This window comes from Schistocerca piceifrons, chromosome 3, assembly GCF_021461385.2.
Source record: "Schistocerca piceifrons isolate TAMUIC-IGC-003096 chromosome 3, iqSchPice1.1, whole genome shotgun sequence".
In the NCBI taxonomy this organism is placed as follows: Eukaryota; Metazoa; Arthropoda; class Insecta; order Orthoptera; family Acrididae; genus Schistocerca; species Schistocerca piceifrons.
In genome coordinates, this window is record NC_060140.1 from 374,312,452 (window position 1) to 374,336,188 (window position 23,737).

The 23,737-nt window shown below is 37.4% G+C and overlaps 1 protein-coding gene across 1 annotated transcript in view; it reads left to right on the forward strand.

The window, feature by feature from the left end:
* LOC124789974 (jouberin-like) overlaps positions 1 to 23,737 on the forward strand; it is a 281,563-nt gene that overhangs the window by 162,002 nt on the left and 95,824 nt on the right. The window contains exon 8 of the mRNA XM_047257514.1: positions 16,962 to 17,090. Coding sequence (XP_047113470.1) covers positions 16,962 to 17,090 — 129 coding nt within the window. The remainder of the gene's footprint in view (positions 1 to 16,961; positions 17,091 to 23,737) is intronic.

The following is a 23,737-nucleotide window of genomic DNA, read 5'->3' on the forward strand; positions in this document are numbered from 1 at the left end:
CCCCATTCTGAAGATAATGGGACTCCATTTTGAGTGTCCACTACAACTTTCCGTTTCCTGTTTGACAGGTATGAGTTGATGACCCTTTCTGCAATGTTACTTTGCAGATGATATTTAGAATTTATTATATGAATCATTTCTTAATGTTTCGATACAGTACTACTAGTGTTCTGCTTGACATAGTCAAGTCATTTAAATATCTGGGCAAAACATTGCAAAGTAATATGAGGTGGAACAAGCATGTGAAAACTGTGGTAGGGAAGGCAGATGGTCAACTTCGGTTTATGGGGAGAATTTTGGGAAAGACTAGTTCACTTGTAAACACGACTGCATATAGGATGCTGCTGTAACCTATTCTTGAGTACTGCTTAGTGTTTGCATTTGTACCAGGTCAGACCGAAGGAAGACATCAAAGCAATTCAGAGGCGGACAGCTAGATTTGTTATCACATGTACAAGTGTTACGGAGTTGCTTCGAGAACTCAAATGGGATTTCCTGGAGGGAAGTCAACATTCTTTTTCAGAAACATGACTGAGAAAATGTAGAGAACTGGAATTTAAGCTGACTGTCGAATGATTCTACTGCCACCAACATACATTGTGCCTAAGAACTATGAAAATAAGATATGAGAAATTGGGGCTCATACAGAGGCCTACCGACAATCGTTTTCCCCTTGCTCTATTTGTGAATGGGACAGGGGGAAATGACAAGTAGTGGCACAAAGTACCCTCCATCACACACTGTATCATGGCTTGTGGAGTATCTATGTAAATGTAGATGCCTTTCCATGCCAAAAATTCTTTAAACTGCCTGGCTAGAAACTGTATTCCATTATCTGAAAGCAAACATTTTGGGGTACCTACATTTTTGAAATGATCTCTTAGTTTCATTATGAGATGTTGCCTCCTTTAGTAGGCATAATTTTGTAAATTTTGCTTAGCATTCCAACCCTATAAATATATATGTCATTCCTGCCCAGCCTCAGGGCAGTGGACCGTAAAAGTCCATCGCTGATATGCCCCAGAAATTGCATGGACTGATGGGATACAAAGCTGGATGGGCACCAACTGTTTGTACCTTAATTTCACAGGCACTCAGGAGTTTTCTAACTAGGCGATTCAGATTCTTAAAGCAGAAAAATTTCTTTGTATGCAATTTATACCTTTTTGGGCTGAAATGAGCATATACTATGTTTACATACCAAGTTGTTAAATTAATGCTATTTTGTGGGATGCATAGTAACTATCTATGTGAGTTGTGTTTTCTATGAAACAGTATTCCTTTCTACAATTTCCTATTATTCTTTATATCAGTATGACTTTGACATAAGGCATCAATATGTAACTGAAAGTGACTGTCCTTCCATTGTTGACTTTCTAAGTTTTTGCAAAAAAATGTTATGTCTTTTTCATATGTATTTACTTTTAGAAAATAAACAGCAAGTTTGCCCCTTTCCTTTATATTTTCGTTTGATTGGAGATCTATAAGTAGTCAAGACAGTGCATCAGGTATTATATCATCTTTCCCCTTTATGTACCCAATAGTGAAGCAAAATTCTTGCAGAAAGAGAGCCCATCATGCTAACCTACTGAGCTGAAGTTTGTTCTTTAATGAAAATGTCAATGCACTGTTGTCAGTATGTGTCACTGCATTGTACCCTGCTAGTAGATATTTAAATTTCTTGAATGCCCACACTACTGATAATGTTTCCTTTTCCATATATCTATAATTTTGTTCATGTTGTGTGAACATTCTACTCACGAAAACTATCAGTTTTTGCTCTAAAGTGTGATCAGTCACATATTCTTGGAATATGTGACAACCCAAACCATAATCTGATGCATCCACCACCGTATAAAAAGGAATGGCTAAATTTAATCAGAGCGTGGAATGTCAGATCCCTTAATCGGGCAGGTAGGTTAGAAAATTTAAAAAGGGAAATGGATAGGTTAAAGTTAGATATAGTGGGAATTAGTGAAGTTCGGTGGCAGGAGGAAGAAGACTTCTGGTCAGGTGACTACAGGGTTATAAACACAAAATCAAATAGGGGTAATGCAGGAGTAGGTTTAATAATGAATAGGAAAATAGGAATGCGGGTAAGCTACTACAAACAGCATAGTGAACGCATTGTTGTGGCCAAGATAGATACGAAGCCCACACCTACTACAGTAGTACAAGTTTATATGCCAACTAGCTCTGCAGATGATGAAGAAATTGAAGAAATGTATGATGAAATAAAAGAAATTATTCAGATAGTGAAGGGAGACGAAAATTTAATAGTCATGGGTGACTGGAATTCAAGTGCAGGAAAAGGGAGAGAAGGAAACGTAGTAGGTGAATATGGATTGGGGCTAAGAAATGAAAGAGGAAGCCGCCTGGTAGAATTTTGCACAGAGCACAACATAATCATAACTAACACTTGGTTTAAGAATCATGAAAGAAGGTTGTATACATGGAAGAACCCTGGAGATACTAAAAGGTATCAGATAGATTATATAATGGTAAGACAGAGATTTAGGAACCAAGTTTTAAATTGTAAGACATTTCCAGGGGCAGATGTGGACTCTGACCACAATCTATTGGTTACGACCCGTAGATTAAAACTGAAGAAACTGCAAAAAGGTGGGAATTTAAGGAGATGGGACCTGGATAAACTGAAAGAACCAGAGGCTGTACAGAGTTTCAGGGAGAGCATAAGGGAAGAATTGACAGGAATGGGGGAAAGAAATACAGTAGAAGAAGAATGGGTAGCTTTGAGGGATGAAGTAGTGAAGGCAGCAGAAGATCAAGTAGGTAAAAAGATGAGGGCTAGTAGAAATGCTTGGGTAACAGAAGAAATATTGAATTTAATTGAAAAGAGGAAAATATAAAAATGCAGTAAATGAAGCAGGCAAAAAGGAATACAAATGTCTCAAAAATGAGATCGACAGGAAGTGCAAAATGGCTAAGCAGGGATGGCTAGAGGACAAATGTAAGAATGTAGAGGCTTATCTCACTAGGGGTAAGATAGATACTGCCTACAGGAAAATTAAAGAGACCTTTGGAGATAAGAGAACAACTTGTATGAATATCAAGAGCTCAGATGGAAACCCAGTTCTAAGCAAAGAAGGGAAAGCAGAAAGGTGGAAGGAGTATATAGAGGGTCTATACAAGGGCGATGTACTTGAGGACAATATTATGGAAATGGAAGAGGATGTAGATGAAGATGAAATGGGAGATACAATACTGCATGAAGAGTTGACAGAGCTCTGAAAGACGTGAGTCGAAACAAGACTCCGGGAGTAGACAACATTCCATTGGAACTACTGACGGCCTTGGGAGAGCCAGTCCTGACAAAACTCTACCATCTGGTGAGCAAGATTTATGATACAGGCGAAATACCCTCAGACTTCAAGAAGAATATAATAATTCCAATTCCAAAGAAAGCAGTTGTTGACAGATGTGAAAATTACCGAACAATCAGTTTAATAAGCCACAGCTGCAAAATACTAACATGAATTCTTTACAGACGAATGGAAAAACTAGTAGAAGCCGACCTCCGGGAAGATCAGTTTGGATTCCGTAGAAACACTGGAACACGTGAGGCAATACTGACCTTACGACTTATCTTAGAAGAAAGATTAAGGAAAGGCAAACCTACGTTTCTAGCATTTGTAGACTTAGAGAAAGCTTTTGACAATGTTGACTGGAATACTCTCTTTCAAATTCTAAAGGTGGCAGGGGTAAAATACAGGGAGAGAAAGGCTATTTACAATTTGTACAGAAACCAGATGGCAGTTATAAGAGTCGAGGGACATGAAAAGGAAGCAGTGGTTGGGAAGGGAGTAAGACAGGGTTGTAGCCTCTCCCCGATGTTATTCAATCTGTATATTGAGCAAGCAGTAAAGGAAACAAAAGAAAAATTCGGAGTAGGTATTAAAATCCATAGAGAAGAAATAAAAACTTTGAGGTTCGCCGATGACATTGTAATGCTCTCAGAGACAGCAAAGGAGTTGCAAGAGCAGTTGAATGGAATGGACAGTGTCTTGAAAGGAGAATATAAGATGAACATCAACAAATGCAAAATGAGGATAATGGAATGTAGTTGAATTAAGTTGGGTGATCCTGAAGGAATTAGATTAGGAAATGAGACACTTAAAGTAGTAAAGGAGTTTTGCTATTTGGGGAGCAAAATAACTGATGATGGTCGAAGTAGAGAGGACATAAAATGTAGACTGGCAATGGCAAGGAGAGCGTTTCTGAAGAAGAGAAATTTGTTAACATCGAGTATAGATTTAAGTGTCAGGAAGTCATTTCTGAAAGTATTTGTATGGAGTGTAGCCATGTATGGAAGTGAAACATGGACGATAAATAGTTTGGACAAGAAGAGAATAGAAGTTTTCGAAATGTGGTGCTACAAAAGATTACTGAAGATTAGATGGGTAGATCACATAACTAATGAGGAAGTATTGAATAGGATTGGGGAGAAGAGAAGTTTGTGGCACAACTTGACCAGAAGAAGGGATCAGTTGGTAGGACATGTTCTGAGGCATCAAGGGATCACCAATTTAGTATTGGAGGGTAGCATGGAGGGTAAAAATCGTAGAGGGAGACCAAGAGATGAATACACTAAGCAGCTTCAGAAGGATGTAGGTTGCAGTAGGTACTGGGAGATGAAGAGGCTTGCACAGGATAGAGTAGCATGGAGAGCTGCATCAAACCAGTCTCAGGACTGAAGACCACAACAACAACAACAACAACAACAACAACAACAATAACAAATTTAATGAACCAATAGTTGACATGCTACCATTTTTTTTAATTTTTGAAGATTCTTCATGACAAATTATATGCCTTTTCCACATTGTGTCAATAACCTCATCAAACTTGGTGCATTAAGCACTGAATTGACAGTGATTCTTTTTTAGAATCTTACCATATCTAAAAATGATTTGAGTAGTTTTTTTATTAGTACATTCTGAGCACCTGCTGATCACATCTAATCTGTGTGCATCCAGCTGAATACACATAGTGTTTACAATGTGTCCCCAGAATTTCACCTCTTTTCTACCCAGTTGCGATTTTGACTGTTTGATGGTGCCACCTTGGAAACCTAATCTCTCAAAAAATTCATCCAATGTTTGTGGGTGTTCATGCCATGTTGTGGATACTACAACTATGTCATCAAACAATGGAAAATCCAGGATGGAATATTATGGAATGGAAAGTTGCTACACACCATATAGTGGATATGCTGAGTCGCAGATAAGCATGACAAAAAGACTCACAATTAAAGCTTTCAGCCATTAAGGTCTTCATCAACAATAGATGACACACACACACACACACACACACACACACACACACACACACACACACACACACACCACAACTTACATACACAACTGCAGTCTCAGGCAACTGAAACCACACTGCAAGCAGCAGCACCAGTGCATGATGGGAATGGTGACTGGGTGGGGGTAAGGAGAGGGATGGGGTGTGGAGGGTGAGGGATAGTGTTTTGGGGGGTGGCAGACAGCAATGTGCTGCAGGTTAGACGGTTGGCCAAAGAGAGGTTATGGTGGGAGGTGGGGGGTGGGGGGAGGGAGGAGTGGCAGAAAAGGAGAGAAATAAAAAGACTGGGTGTGGTGGTGGATTGACAGCCATGTAGTGCTGGAATTGGAACAAGGAAGGGGCTGAATAGGTGAGGACAGTGACTATCGAAGGTTGAGGACAGGATGGTTACGGGAATTTAGGATGTATTGCAGGGAAAGTTCCAACCTTGGTGGGCAGTATCCATATGGCACAGGCTGTGAAGCAGTCATTGAAATGAAGGGTATCGTGTTTGGCAGCGTGTTCAGCAACAGTGTGGTCCACTTGTTTCTTGCTCCCAGTTTGTCAGTGGACAGACAGCTTATTTGTTGTCATGCTACATGGACTGCGGCACAGTGGTTGCAGCTTAGCTTGTAGATCACATGACTGGTTTCACAGGTAGCCCTGCCTGGGATAGGTTATGTTAGTGACCTGACTGGAGTAGGTGGTGGTGGGAGGATGTATGGGACAGGTCTTGCGTCTAGGTATATTACAGGGGTATGAGCCATGAGGTAAGGAGTTCTATTTACAGTCCATGCAACCAACACTATACATATGTTAGCATCTGTTTTTTTTTTTGCAACAACTAATGGCTTGTTATAACAGCTGTTGGATATTTCTATAATATTCCATTCTTTCAATTTATTTTTCTACTAACAGCTTCATTGAAGCTGATTGAGCAGGGTCTGTTGTAAAATGGATTGTGTGATTTAATCTTCAACCTACAAACAAAGTCTTAATAACACCTCGGCATGTTGAAAATACTTTTGTGTGTCTGCAGAATAAAGAAATCATATCTTCCTTTTCCTTAATATGTAGATTCTTTGACTTGTAATGTTATCAGTTATGTCTGCCTCATTCACTTGTACCACATCTGCCCCTATTTGGTGCTTCTCATTCTGTTATAATGTAGCTTCTGTCAATAAAGTGAGTCCTAAACTGTCTGTGTTGCTTTGCTTGAAATGATTTACAGCCAAGTCATCTTTTTGCCCACATGGGAATGTGGCTGTCTCCTGTTGGAAGCTTAATGATATGTTGTTGTCCAACAACCAGTCTATGCCTAAAACCGTATGTACATTAAAACCTTCTACTACAAACATTGCTTGTTGAAATATGTATGTGTTAATGTAAATTCAATGAACAATTCTGCATGTACCAATTTGCTTGTCATATGTATTACTCCAGTTATCTTAATTTCTGTGACTGGCAGCCAAAGGAATGCATTTAACAAATTGTTTGTTGTGTCTTGTTTTCTACTTCTACAGAGGACTGAACCTCTCCCTGGAAGCATATCAGTTTTGCCTCTCTCTCATACTTGTACTGTTAAATGTGTTACTGTGATCATTTCTGTATCCATTCCCTGAATGGTTATAATCGTGACCATTGTGTACCCTGTTTCTTCCATTCATAGCACTGTCTCTAATGGGGCAAGGTTCTTTGTTAACATTACTCTGTTGGTTGTTGGTATTGCTGCCTGTGTACCATTTCTCCAACTGCCTTCCCACTGTGTCTACTTGTTCTAGGTATTCCAATAAGTTGTTCACTTTTTCCTAGTCCTTCCCTAACAATTTGTCCCTTACATGCCATGGTAATTGGTTAATGACAACTTCTAATGAATGTTCCTCTCGTATGGGATCATCTAGATATTTTGATTTGTTAAGATGCCATTCCTCAAAATTTCTATACCTGTTCCATGAACTGCTATTGTATTGTTTTGATCATAAAATTCTAATCTCAATTTCTTTTGAGCTCCCTCACTCCAGTAGTTAGACTGAAATGCTGTTTTGAAATCATTGTAAGTTGTGAATTCTTCTAGCTTTAACATATCCAGCTGTGCAGCATTACCCATCAAATGACTTATCACAAATTGTATCTTTTTAAAATCTGACCAGAAATGAAGTAACATGCCATTAAGTTACTTTAGAAATTAAACAGGGTTAATATCATATGAAGGTGAAAACGTGGGGAATTTGGAATTTAATTTTTTGGTTAGTGTTGCGGTGAAGTCATCACAGTTATTAGTTACTGTCCTGTTCTTTAATAAAAAGTTTTCCATCTCTTTTCTTAGTTCTTTCTTTATCTCCTCCAAGCTCAAAGAGTTATTATGTATCAATGTCTTTGTGTTTGAACTTAAAATATCACTGTATAAACTGTTGGTGTTCCCAACACTGCAGATGTAGCCTTTGTAGAGGTGGATTTATTAAAATCATTACTTCTGGAGACAAGAACATTCATTTTGATTATTGCCATATTGCCTGGTTAAAAGTGGCTTGTTGTATCAGCACTTTAAATCTCTTGCCTAGATCTCCCTACCCAATTTTTTGTTTGATGTACTAGTAGTACTTAATTGTCTTCCAGTTCATTTCATACCAGGATCTCCATGTGCAAGAGTTCATTTATCTTTTAAGTTACTTCATTGTTATCTCCAGCCTGGAGTAGTCTGTGAGCCCCCAACACGTTAAATATTCTTCTTATCTGAAGAATAGCTTAATTTTTACTAAAAATTAGGACTTGGAAACTCCAATCATTTAAGACATTTAGACCATGTTTAAATACAACACTTATTAAGTGAAAAGTATCTGGTTATAGGAGACCTTCTGGTAAAACCTTTCCATTTTTTAAATACATACATATCTACATTATTGATATAAAATTCTGGTCATTGGTATTCTTTGACTGCATGGCTGGCACAGAAGACTATTTGCCACCTTTAACTACTTTGTCTGTCAAGACTCCAAGTATGTTTTCAACTGTATTGGAATGACACAGAGACCAGGCAGAATACTTCATGCATTTCCCTGCTCGCCAAACATCCTCACTCAACTAACTAGGGCAGTTCCCTTTCCTGAAGCCATCCATCTGATTGGCTACATCTTATTCTACATTATTTTACATTTTAACATATTTAAATAATCAAAGCTTTAAATAATCAAAGCTTGTTCTAAATAAATTAACAATAATATCCATTACATAATAAACATTAAATTCTTTTATATAAAACCAATACAATTTCCTTCTTAACTTTGAATGTCACAGCCAATAGCCGTGCATCAATGTGCATTGTGATAAATAAATAAAGAATAAAAGTAACTATTATGCACGAAACTTTACAACAAATATTCTATTACCTAATGATTCAATAAGGTGTCATGCTGTCATCGTTCAATGTGTTTTGTGTGGAGGAAATGGTGATCTGATGCTTACCTGAAAATACTGATAATTTAAATTTTCTATATCTTTTAAACAAATGAAGTTACAGAGTTGATATTTAAAACATTTGTCATTTTAATGTTGTGCTTCTTTATGAAATGTCAATCATTAAGACCGACCAAAGCATTCAGACTTTAGCATTCAAGTCTTTGTTACAAAACTTGCGAATTTCACTTTAACAGTAAATCCTAAATTATTGTAGATATCATCAATATTCAAGTTTTATTGAGATCACCATGAAAATTTATGGAGGATGGCAGATTAAAATTACTGTGGCTTGATTCCCTGCATTACTACAGAATTAACTAGTTTTAATAAATGTTTCCCTGTATGGCCGATCTTAGGTCTGCAGTATTTAACACTGCTATCTCTTCTCGGTCACAAACAGCTTCTACTGGATTTCCGTATGATGTAGGTTCTCATCTGTCTCTTAGTGCTCAATAGACAACAGACGCCTGTGAATTTCCCTTTCTCATGGTGAATCTGTGCCCTTTGTGGCACACAGTCCTCAACAACAATGTTTGTTTCACAAGTCCTGTAGGTAGAGTCTTTGGCCATATATTTAAATGAGAGCACAATGCTTGTTAACTCATAACATATCATCTGAATCAACACATTTTTCATTTTGTTGAGAGCATTATTCAATTTCTTTATGGAGAGTGTGTTAGAAATTAAATCACTTTCCTTCTTTGGTTTGCTGGATATTTTGGTGTAGCAACTTTCCCAATGATCTTTGCATTAAGTGTAGGTTGGTGGGTTAGTATCACTATCCTTTCTGTGCTGAAGGATGGACTATACTTCACGTGTGATGCAGAATCCTGACCACTTTGTTGCCATCTGTTGCCATTTGTTAATGTATGCAGCAGATGTTGACAATATTGTTTTACACACATGCTCCATCATATCAAAACTGTGGCTTGTGGGATTTTAGTTCATAGCCATGTGCTATTGTTAAGCTTTGTTGAAATGCTTTCTGTCCTTGCTCCACTTTGTCTACCAGTAAGAAAAGACTCACATTGCTTTTCACTTTACAAAGGTAGCTTATTTTCAATTTTGTGGTGCCAGGATAGACCAACAGTCAGATACTATTCCAGGCCAGTGAGTAGAGAACAGGATACAAGGGACCAGTTTCTCAGCAGTTGTGGAATCATAAATGAGGCCAGATCAATTAGCAATAACCCATACAGTAGCTGCAAGCATTGTGTCGCTTGTGTCCATTGGCCCTTGGGTGGTGATGCCCACCTGAGCATTATGTGAGTTAGTGTGTTAGCAATGCACAAATGGCAGCAAGCAAAGTTGCCACATTGGCAACCTCATGGTGCATGGCCACATCAGGAAATCCACTGGCAACAAGGGGCATGAACATCATATGTCAACAAATAGTGGTGGTAGGTCAGATGTGAAGTGAGCCTGTGTGTGGACTGTGAACCTCATGGGAACCCTCAGAGGTTCCTGGAAGCTTGTTGACGACAGCCTGTGAGAAATGCTATCTGGAATGTAGCTGCTCAGGCACTGGCAGCATCAGGCCTAGGAGCAGCTCTAGACCAGCAGACAGCATAGGTGGCAGCTAGTGTAGATGAGGCTGAGTGACCTATGTTACATTGATGACTGGCATGGAGTAGCTCTTGGCATAGACAGCAGTCAAAGACAGATATTGCTAGGTTTGGGTGGCAAGTGTTTATGGCAAATTCTGCCTGAATCACTATGCCAGGGTCATGCATCTACTAACATTGGTGCTGAGAAAGTGTAGCGTCAGGAGGTAGCATGAGGTAACCCCATGTGCCACAATGCCAGATTGGTCTTTTCCACTGTGTCACCTCAACATTATTTTGATGCTGGCAGCAGAATTCTACATGCAGCATATTTGTCTACCTAGATGCACATTGTGAAGTCTTATAAGGAAGGTTTAGGTGCAATAACAACTTGAGGATAGTATTGTTACAGGATGGTTTCTTCCTTAATTTTGACCATTAGTCCTGTTGGACACTGGTGAATAATAGGCCTCCAATATGTCAACAGTTTGCACTGGGCACTACACAGTCAAACTCCAGAAGTTCCTCTATAAATCATTGAAACCCTTTTAACTATATGTCTTTGCATTACCCCAAATACCTTGAAATTTTTTAAATTAGGTCCATGCTAAATGGGACTGTTAATTATCCTTGTGATGGGAAAATGAAGTCTATACTCACCAAACATTCAGGTGTTGAGCTGGGCTAATGATGTAAAATATGAATATTCATCCTGTAAAATACGAATATCCATCCTGCAGAAGAAAAAAGAAAAAAATATATCTGTTTTCTTTGATTCATTACCAGTTAATTTATAGTTCCTATAATTTATGTACTTTGTGCTCAGAGAGATTTTGTATTTGTTATATATAGTGATTTGGTATTTTAATTAATTCTATGTTACATTTGCCATACTTCATCATGTTTCACTTTGCTTTGGTCTTCTTCACCCCATATTTTTTGCAAACTTAATGTCTAGTATGTTATTTGCCCTAATGTTGTTACAACATTGTAATTCAGCATTTCACAAGGGAAAACTATTTCTGGTTTTTAGTTTGAATCTTTTTAGTGAATACTTTAATGGAAACATATATTCATCAATAATAGTCATTGAATTTTTTACCATTTCACCTAGTGTGCTTCTTATATGCAGAGATTAGTGTAATAGCTAATAATATGTGACTTGCTCTTGCCTAACTAAGAAAATTAAAATTCCTGTGTGCATTCTACGTAAATAATATTGAGTATTATGTACACTTTCTACACAAATGTTAAAGAACAAGAATTAAAATTAATTTTGACTCATTGAGTTTCTTCATCCATTGCAATAGCCAATTATCATCCTGCAATTTCAAGTCCATGTGTTTTTTCTTAAATTCAAAAACTGAAAGTTAGTTGGATGTTTAAGACAGAACTGATGAATTCTTCACTGGTTAAACTTTCTTCATATTAAAGTTTTTATTACATTCATCTCAATACATTTCTTCAAGCCACTTGCTAAGCACTCTCACATTAAACACTTGGCTACGAATTTGACATTATGACTACCACGTCCAAAGAAGATCTTGTGACTGTGACAAATGGGATTAAATCTAAGCCCATAGGTGTAATTCACAGTTCCTTCAACAGCTGATTTGTAAAAGACATTTTGAATTTTACTATAATTATTTCAGATACTACAAAATTACAAAATAGATTAATTTATTATATTTTGATTTTTGAATAAAAGTAAGAAAAATTCACTCACCTGTGGCAGAATCCTGTGTGTGTGCTAAGGCTGTGTTATTTTGCACTAGGAAAATATAAATGAAATAACTGATATCACATTTTATGAAGAATTATAACATTTTTAGGGGTTATTTTTACTCATCTTAGCTGGTAATCTGTTGCAGCAGATGTCCTGAAACAGTAACTGTAGGTTTTTACTATAAAGTAAAAACAATATTTAATCAAGTATAGTGTTTCATTTAATATTTATTACAGTTTCAAAATAAACACATCTTGACAAATCTGAAATAAGTTGGAACATACTTACAATAATGAATTAATTATGCACAACTAACTACATGCTCTCTGTCCAAAATCACACAAAGTACTGACGCCCTCTGCCAATGAGGCAGTTAGTATTTATACTTTCTTAACAATCCTTGGCATTGTTTAAAATTATTATTTCATTAATTAACAATTAAAACTCTCATCCAGAAACAAATTACACATCTCATTGATTACCTAGATTCTTATACACTCCTGGAAATGGAAAAAAGAACACATTGACACCGGTGTGTCAGACCCACCATACTTGCTCCGGACACTGCGAGAGGGCTGTACAAGCAATGATCACACGCACGGCACAGCGGACACACCAGGAACCGCGGTGTTGGCCGTCGAATGGCGCTAGCTGCGCAGCATTTGTGCACCGCCGCCGTCAGTGTCAGCCAGTTTGCCATGGCATACGGAGCTCCATCGCAGTCTTTAACAGTGGTAGCATGCCGCGACAGCGTGGACCTGAACCGTATGTGCAGTTGACGGACTTTGAGCGAGGGCGTATAGTGGGCATGCGGGAGGCCGGGTGGACGTACCGCCGAATTGCTCAACACGTGGGGCGTGAGGTCTCCACAGTACATCGATGTTGTCGCCAGTGGTCGGCGGAAGGTGCACGTGCCCATTGACCTGGGACCGGACCGCAGCGACGCACGGATGCATGCCAAGACCGTAGGATCCTACGCAGTGCCGTAGGGGACCGCACCGCCACTTCCCAGCAAATTAGTGACCCTGTTGCTCCAGGGGTATCGGCGAGGACCATTCGCAACCGTCTCCATGAAGCTGGGCTACGGTCCCGCACACCGTTAGGCCGTCTTCCGCTCACGCCCCAACATCGTGTAGCCCGCCTCCAGTGGTGTCGCGACAGGCGTGAATGGAGGGACGAATGGAGACGTGTCGTCTTCAGCGATGAGAGTCGCTTCTGCCTTGGTGCCAATGATGGTCGTATGCGTGTTTGGCGCCGTGCAGGTGAGCGCCACAATCAGGACTGCATACGACCGAGGCACACAGGGCCAACACCCGGCATCATGGTGTGGGGAGCGATCTCCTACACTGGCCGTACACCACTGGTGATCGTCGAGGGGACACTGAATAGTGCACGGTACATCCAAACCGTCATCGAACCCATCGTTCTACCATTCCTAGACCGGCAAGGGAACTTGCTGTTCCAACAGGACAATACACGTCCGCATGTATCCCGTGCCACCCAACGTGCTCTAGAAGGTGTAAGTCAACTACCCTGGCCAGCAAGATCTCCGGATCTGTCCCCCATTGAGCATGTTTGGGACTGGATGAAGCGTCGTCTCACGCGGTCTGCACGTCCAGCACGAACGCTGGTCCAACTGAGGCGCCAGGTGGAAATGGCATGGCAAGCCGTTCCACAGGACTACATCCAGCATCTCTACGATCGTCTCCATGTGAGAATAGCAGCCTGCATTGCTGCAAAAGGTGGATATACACTGTACTAGTGCCGACATTGTGCATGCTCTGTTGCCTGTGTCTATGTGCCTGTGGTTCTGTCAGTGTGATCATGTGATGTATCTGACCCCAGGAATGTGTCAATAAAGTTTCCCCTTCCTGGGACAATGAACTCACGCTGTTCTTATTTCAATTTCCAGGAGTGTATATTACATACATGAGTGAATTCTAATCTTTATATAAGTTGAAGCAAGTATAAACGCTTAGGTATCAAATGTTAACAATACACTTGTTATATATAAAATCAAAGATGAGGTGACTTACCGAACGAAAGCGCTGGCAGGTCGATAGACACACAAACAAACACAAACATACACACAAAATTCAAGCTTTCACAACAAACTGTTGCCTCATCAGGAAAGAGGGAAGGAGAGGGGAAGACGAAAGGAAGTGGGTTTTAAGGGAGAGGGTAAGGAGTCATTCCAATCCCGGGAGTGGAAAGACTTACCTTAGGGGGAAAAAAGGACAGGTATACACTCGCACACACGCACATATCCATCCACACATACAGACACAAGCAGATATATGTCTGCTTGTGTCTGTATGTGTGGATGGATATGTGCGCAGATATATGTCTGCTTGTGTCTGTATGTGTGGATGGATATGTGCGTGTGTGCGAGTGTATACCTGTCCTTTTTTCCCCCTAAGGTAAGTCTTTCCACTCCCGGGATTGGAATGACTCCTTACCCTCTCCCTTAAAACCCACTTCCTTTCGTGTTCCCCTCTCCTTCCCTCTTTCCTGATGAGGCAACAGTTTGTTGCGAAAGCTTGAATTTTGTGTGTATGTTTGTGTTTGTTTGTGTGTCTATCGACTTGCCAGCGCTTTCGTTCGGTAAGTCACCTCATCTTTGATTTTATATATAATTTTTCCCACGTGGAATGTTTCCTTCTATTATATTGATATCAATACACTTGTTATATTTACTAATTACAGGAGATTCATATCATGTAAAATGTTCCTACCAATTAACAGGCTTCTACACATTAGTGTAATTACGACTTTGTAATTATTTCCTTTGTAACTTTTTCACAAGTACATATTTCCACACATGTATATGGTTAAAATTTATGCATTTTTATTAATTTTAGTTGGACTGCTACATTTCAGTATCACAATCTGAACTGACTGACACCATGTTATGCAAGTTAATTATCAAACCGCATCCCCTCCCACTTTATCTAATATATATTATAGTCGACTATGATTATGTGTACCGAATTTATCAGAAGGGCATTGATTGTGAAGAAGATTGACTGAACCTTGTGGAAAAATATATAAATAATTACCAGTATGGCAACTAAATATGCTGTCTTAATAAACACTGAGTGCAAGGATATGTAATTATAAAGATCATTTTAGACTGGTTAACTGAATCTATCATTAAGTGAAATATGTATTTTTAGTGAACTTACAGTCATGCAGTGTGATAATTTGGTCACCAGTCTTAGAGTGGACAACTTTTTTGTAAAGTGAATGGGCTATAATCAGTATTAAGTTCATGTAACAATGCATATTGTATGTGGAGAGCAAATAAATTTAGTTAAGTCACAGTTGATATAATTGTTTGATGTAATGCTTAAGAAATTTAAAACTAGCTGGATTACTGCAGTACCCTACAAGGTAATAATGATATAGAGTTCTGCAAGATGATTTTTCCAAGTAGATAAAAATCACTCTCAGTATTACTTAATTTAAACATTAATCACTACAAGATGACAGCAGTACAACATTGTGGTGCTGTAATATCATAGCCCAGATAACAATGCAGAAAGTACTCTAAAGCCCAGAATATCTGTTGATATAGTTACGTAAGAAGTAAAAATTACCGTGATTCACTGGATTCAATAGTCTCAACAGTTCATTGAAATGTTTACTTGCCAAAGCCAGCCAATTTTAAAAATTTTAATTAAAAAACGGTCACACAGATTGAAACCAGTCAACTTTAAAATTAAAATAAAAATATTTTATGTGGTCAAGAATGTTTTTCATTTAAACATTTTAATAATGCTTTTTAACCACTGTTATTTCCATGAACTATGTTTCAAAAATTTGAGTTGTTAATGTTGCTACTAAATTTATGTTAATGATTTTTGTTATTTAGCAATAATATGGACTTTGGAATTCAAGAAAATATTTAATTTTACTTTCTGGGAGGGGATGCGGTTTGCTAATTAATTTGCATAACATGGTGTCAGTCAGTTCAGACTGTGATACTGAAATGTAACAGTCCAATGAAATTTAACATCAAAATGTGATACTCGTAATATAATGTAATAGGACTTCGCTGCTGTTGCTGCTAATAATGACTTAGGTTATTGATGGCAATAAAATAGTGATTGAAGATCACAGAAAAGTTACATCATCCAATTCAGTAAAAACACTGACAAGCCTTTATCATTCCACACATTCTACATTCTGAAGTGGTTCAGTTTTAGAAGTTTGGAAGCTGCAGATCCTAAGTAGTAGTTTAGTGGAACTATATACCACAATGCCAAACAGAATATTTGGTCTCTAGTTCCAATATTCCTTATAGTAGCTGTGGTCAAACAGTACTCTTCCTTTTAGGTCTCTTGAATCATAATTATAAGTAACCATTGTACTGTGGCCCATAGAAACTGCTGTACCTCTCACAGACACAAGCAATTGCTGCACACATATTTGTTGTGCCAGACCCATTCACACTTGTGTCCTTCCTTACAACTACACCACTTCCATACCATAGTGTGTTAGTACCAAAGACAGACCACACTACAAAGGTTGTGTTTTACCCTTCAGAGAGTTTCAGTAACTTGGTATTACTGTACAGATTTTACAAAATTGTTTTTAATCATTCCGGTAATATTTCATTTATCACAAATGCATTCCTTGTATTTAGTTTACAAGTTTTACACAATAATAAAAATGATCGTACAAAAGAAGAAAATTAAAAAAAATCACATTTGTGAAAAAGAATAAAATTAAATATTTCAGTAGTAATCCTGTGTTACATACTGTGCTATGCTATTTCGTATACTGTGCTATTTTGTCACAAACAGTAGGCAGTGTCTTCAAAAAACTGAACAGACTGATAAACCTGATAGTATTTTGTCTCTGTTAAATAAAATTATATTGTATTTTGGAAATTACATTGGAGATTTATTTAATTGCAGATATTACCACATCCTTCATTTGTTTATGTTGCTCAATTCCATGTGAGCAAAAGTACAATTGTTGTGACAGGATGTTTTGATCACATGGTGAGAGTGTGGAGCAAACTCTTAAAAGATGAAATGTATGAGGTAAGTACATTAACCATTGTTCCACAGTTTCTCCTGAAAAATTATGTGCTTAATTAATTACTTTCCTTCTTTTGTGGAAGTAAGTTTTGCATCCATAACACACAAAATTTGAAATCTACACAGTATGATCTTCCTTCAAATGAAGCACATTGTATTGAAACTTCAGAAAACTATTGTTAAAAATGGGCACTATGTAAAGGAAACCATGTCACCAACTCATAAAAAATCTAATTATATCAAGTGTTCCTTCATTGTACATTTATGAACTCATTATCTTTGCACTTAGTAACCATGATTTATGTGTAGCAAATCAGTTACAACCCAATTACAACACCAGGAATCAAAATAATTTTCTGCTGCCAGCCCACCATTTAAAACTTTATGCACTATATGGGTATGAAAATTTACAACAAAGCAAAAGTAAAAGAACTGCTTAGTATTAATCTAGAAACTTTGAAAACTATTACATGACAAACTGGTGCAGAAATGTTACTGTTCAATTAAAGAGTTCATGAAGGACAATCTGAAAATTTGGTCAGAAGAGAATGAACACTTACTTACGAAGTTACAGATCATTATTTAAAAAAAAAAATCATCAGTTATTGATCAGTTATGTATTAAGTACCATATATTATATTAATAATATTTTAAGAAAAACTGTAAGTAAATTTTTGCGTTTTGACAGGTGTCCTGTACATTAAGTCAGTGACTTGAAATTTTGTTTTATGAGGTCATAAGTTTCTTTTCTGTTCTAAACCTTCAAATCAGTTCACTCTCTGCTGAAGAGTGAAAATTAATTTTGAAAATATGATATTCTTGTTATTCCCTTACAATAGTAAATATTTGATGATCTACAGAAGAACTAAAATTGGTTCGCCAGTCAGAGGATGCACAGAGTTATGTCTAGATTAGAGTAATGTTAGATTAGCCACAGCATTCATACAGAGAGATGACATCCTCAGAATACAAACAAGGAGCTGAATATTCCAGTTCATGTTTGAAATAATTATTCTTTATGTACACTCTCTCTCTCTCTCTCTCTCTCTCTCTCTCTCTCTCTCTCTCTCTCTCTCTCTCTCTCTCTCTGTTATGTGCTGATGTTCGTCATGATACAGTGTTTTAAGTTGTTGATATGAAATGAGCGTTATATTCTGTAAAATTCTGTAATCAGTTTTAGGATAACAATGCATTTGTACCTTCTCTTGACTCATGTGTTCTTCACTAACACCATATAGATGCAACAATATTTTATTCATGAACTCTTGGACATGTTTTAGGACAAACATATTATCAAGATCAGATATGATTATTTATGGAATTGAAAGTATTTACCTGTAGATGTCATGGTACAAGTACTTTTTCACTGTTATGCTCAGATAATGTCAACTACACTAGACAGTTTGCCATGCATACTGATGTGAAAAAATGATGTGTACTTAACAATTTATGTATGTACAGTAATTCATAGTGCAGGAGGACACAAATTAATATCAAATGAAGTCATTTATGCATGTAAAATCTCCTGCCTATCAGCTTCTTTTAGTGGTTAGGGAGAGAGAGAATGTGAATTGTTCAGAGTGGATGTAGTTATGCTAATGCACATTTAGCTGCATCAGAAATTGCAAGTCCAGAAATGCATGCAGGTATGGATGCATGCAAGTTAAGAAATGTTGTGGGAGTTCTGGAACAGTGCTTGAAGATTAATTTCTTTTATTCTTAGTGTGTGGCATGATATTTACCTTGTCTCCCCAATGATGTACAACAATGCTGGCATGGCTTTGTTGGCTACTCTCTCTTCACATTGACTTCTTCTCTGAAAAGGTCCATTAAAAAATGCAAGTCCTTGTCACACTGGGATGTGGAGAGTAGCACATAGCTCAATAGGAGAATGAAAACTAGCAACTTCTACAGATTATAACTTTTAATTAAGATAATATTCGGAGAGTGCAAGTACATGTGTTCTTTATTGCACCATCTCAAAAGACCAGTAGACTCTGACAGCAGTGTAAAAAGCAACTGAGTTACTTAAAAAAAAATTGATAGTATAGCTTTCAATTTTCTGTCATCTTTGTCTGATATAATCATACCTCCCTACAATATTTTCGTTGCATGGGATGGCATAAATAAGAATCATTACAAATATGAATATAATAGAGGGAAACATTCCACGTGAGAAAAATATATCTAAAAACAAACATGATGTAACTTACCAAACAAAACCGTCGGTATGTTGATAGAAACACTAATAAACACAAACACACACACAAAATTCAAGCTTTCGCTACCCATGGTTGCTTCATCAGGAAAGAGGGAAGGAGAGGGAAAGTCGAAAGGATGTGGGTTTTAAGGGAGAAGGTAAGGAGTCATACCAATCCTGGGAGCAGAAAGACTTACCTTAGGGGGAAAAAGGGACAGGTATACACTCGCACACACACAAATATCCATCCGCACATATACAGATACAAGCAGACATATGTAAAGACAAAGAGTTCTCAACTCTGTAACATATTGGCGTACCTCTCACCCATCATGGTAGCAGTGACTGACGTTTTTCTGTCCAGCATGGGTGTCAATCTGTACCTCTCTATCTACATTATTCTGTGATTTATTCAGTTTTCAAATTTATACTGACTTTTTGATCACCCGGTGTGTATAAAAGTTGTATTACTGTGTCTTGTAGGACCAAGTATTATTTTTTGTACATGTTTTGTACAATTTTGTATGTATTATTCTTTGTACTACTTAATGCAAAATTTTGTATGATCCTTTTACACAAATTGTTTCCCATAAATTTACATGTACTTTTGGACAACATCCATACAATATTTATTGTCTACAGAGGGATAAATAAACAAATAAAAAATAAACGTGCTAATGCACATTTAGCCACACCAAAAATTGTAAGGCCAGAAATGCATGCAGATATGGATGTATGTGGGTTAAGAAATGTTGTGACAGTTCTGGAACATTGCTTGAAGATTAATTCCTTTGAGTCTTATGTGCAGCTTGATATTTATCTTGTCTCCCCAATGATGTACAACAATGCTGCCATGGTTGCATTGGCTGTTCTCTCTATGTGCTGACTTCTTTTGCAGAAAGGTCCATTTAAAAATGCAAGTCCTTGTCACATGTACCTCGGTAAGAGAATAAACACTTGTGACTTCTGCATATTACAACTTTTAATTTTCACAATATTGGGAGATTGAAAGTACATATGTCTTTATCACACCATCTCAAAAGACTGACAGACACTGAGATCAATGAAAAAAATTGAGGTGCATAAAAAAATTGATAGTATAGCTCAACTTAGTCTGGTATAATCATATCTCTCTATGATATCTGTTCCACACAGTGACAGCATGAATAAGAATCATTACAAATATTTATTTACATGTGTAGCCCATTTAAATAACCTACACTTTCAGACCAAAGTGTTTTTACATTAATGACTAACCATCACTTAATTCTGAGCCTCAATATATAACACAAAACAGTAAATAAAGATTTTTGTCTGTACAGAGAGTGTCATTTGTCATTTAATTTTTGGAAAAGGTACATGACCTTTAAAGGCTTTATTTATTATAGATGTTTTGTAAAATGGCTGCTATTCCAATTTTGTTGTTGTAGAGGTTGAATAATTCCCAGGTTATAGCATCATTTACATGATAAGATGGAAACTTAACTATTTAAATATTATCTTGAGATAATGGAGCTGGAAGGTTAAGTGCTGATATACAGTTATGTGTCTACTTTTATGTGTAGACGAATTTACTTTTAATAATTCATTTTGTGTTATGAGGGACAGCCAAATAAGAAAGGAAAATTGTTATGCTGAGGACAGAAGATGGATATTAAAATTTTGGATAAGGAGAATGAAAATTTCAGGATTTGGATTTTTTTTTCAAAAACCCTGTCCTGTAATATCCAACATTTACAAGAAAAAATTATTTCTTTTTCTAAAAATACCCTTTCCACACTATGAATCCACATTTCCTTTGCTATAGGTCAATATCAGCTGCAAAGAAATCAAAGAGAGAGAGTGGCTATCTAGTCTTTCCTGACAGAGTCCTTAGATAAAAACTGCTCAGTTAATTTGTCTACTGTCCATGTTCGATGATTGTGAGCAGTGGCCTCTTGCGGGGTGACTGATTCGAAGTGTTCGTTGCGTACAGTACCTGTCACAGTATTTTCTCGCTAAAAGATCACAATGGACCTTCATTCATTGCCTGCAGCAGTGCCTGTTGAATTTGGAAGTGACTTTGGTTCACAAACTATGAAACACATCTCCAGTTCCTCTCAGTCAGGAAATTTTCCCAACCACAATTCTGACATTGTGTGTCATGGCCATGTGTGTCTCATCCCTGTTGTGGACACATTGAACAGTCCACATGGAAACACAAACATATAGAGCTCCTTCAAACACCATACGATCATGGTTACAGCCAAACAGAAGTACCCCTTTTTGATATTCTGTCACATCCTTACTTTTTCTCATGTGTTTATACAATTTCTGCTTGAAACGTAAATGTCTCACTGATTGCTACTTTTTTTATGCTCATGTACAGGCAGTGTCCATGATTTGAATGCTGCACTATCTGGAAAGGCTTAATGATTCATTTGTGCATGCACACTTTGGTGACAAATTTTTTGTCAAGTGAGCTTATCAAGAAAGAGAGTTCTTCATTTAATGCACAGGATGAATTTAATCAACATAATCAACAATTAAAGGTACAATATAAACAGCAATGCAAAAGTCTTCAACATATTGTCAAAGTAGGACCCACACACTTATTAAAAATATAATAATAATAATAATAATAATAAAACAAAAGCTCATTAATAAGTGTAACCACCGTGGAGCATTTTAGGCACAAAATGAGCCAACTCAGGAACCCAAACGAAAGGGAATTTGGAAGAAATAGAAAAGACAATGTGGAGCTAAAGACATTTACGAAAACAATGCTATGAAAATGTATAAACAGCTCTTGAGTGTTTTGCTAGTACAGTCAAATACAAACATTTTACTGGTGAACTTTAGCCACAGGCATGATTTACCTGAATGGTCATGTGTGAATAAGGAAATTCACAGAAGTAATGTGTAACTTAAAAGTAATTGTAGGCTATTCAGCAATGTGAAATTAATTGACTCAAGCACACTTAATAGAGAATGTTTTACGAAACATGGGCTTCAGCTTAACAGAAATGGGAAGGCCAGGTTAGGAACCTTAATAAGGGAAGCAATTAAATGTAATTACAAAGTGACAGCCACTGAACTGGGATGGTATAAATCTCCAATAGCAGAAACACCAGCACAAACAGCAGCACCATGCAAATGGGCCGTCCAAAAAACAGAAGCAACAGAGGAACCTACTACTGAACCAACATTAGCAGCAGCAGAACTAACAACAGAAGCAATAGTAACAGCATCAAAAACCAACCAACCAGAATCACTAGGAGTCACAGCAACATCAGAGGCAGTAGTTCCAACATCAATAACCAAGCAACCAGAATCACTGGCATTCACTGCAACAGCACACAGCAGCAGCAGTGGTAATAGGAGCAGTCATCACACAAGAAGAAGGCAGCCACCCTTGAGAAGCCAGGATTTTTGCTGGGGCAAAACAGTGAACAACAGCACATAACAGGGAAACAGGTAAATGTTTGCAAGCAGAGGAATCTACAACAAGGTATGAAATCTTGTAACAGTGTAAGAGAAAATGTGTCAACAGAGTGTAAAGTCACAGGTCAGTCGGATTGTTCAAATCAGCTAAGAATTATGAGTCTGAACATCCAGTGTCTTAAAAACAAGTACCTTGAACTTGAGGTAGCAGCAAATAGTGACCATATTGATTGTTTATGTATTATGGAACATTGGTGCAGGGACAGTGAACTAAACAGCATAAACTTAAGCCAATATAAACTTGCCAGTCAGTACTGTAGGCAAAATGCCAAAGGTGGTGGTGTATGCATTTATCTAAATTCCAAGCTGAAATTTAAGTTAAGATAAGAGGCTAAATCTTTAATCATAGAAAAGGATTTTGAGGCAGTAGCCATTCAGTTATATAGTTTAAAGAAGAAAATAATTGTTGCAGCAGTTTACAGGTCACCATCTGGAGATACTGAAGTCTTTCTTAAGAATTTGGAAGAAATGCTCAACATTTTCTCAAATGAGAACTCTACCATAATTCTTTGTGGTGACTTTAATATTAATCTATTGGTCCAGAGTCCAGTAGAAAACAAGTTTTTAGACATACTAAAAAGCTTCAACATGTTCCCCCACTAGAACAACAGATTCCAGTGAAAGCCTAATAGATAACATCTTCTCAAATGTGGTCACACATGAAGTTGCAGTTACAAATGTGAATATAGGGTTGTCAGATCATAATGCACTAACCTTTAATCTCACTGCAACTCCCAAGGAGGAGGAAAATAAAAAGGAGTATAAACGATTTTTCTCTACTGAAAATTGTAATCAGTTCAAAAATAATTTAAAAAATGCAGTTTGGTCAGAGGTCTTGGCACAAACAAACACAAATGATGCTTACAATACATTTGCTTCCACTTTTATGACATACTTTGAAATGTGTTTCCCAAAAAAGCTTTTGAGTTATAGATCATCTGGCTCCAAAGGGACCTAGATTACACCC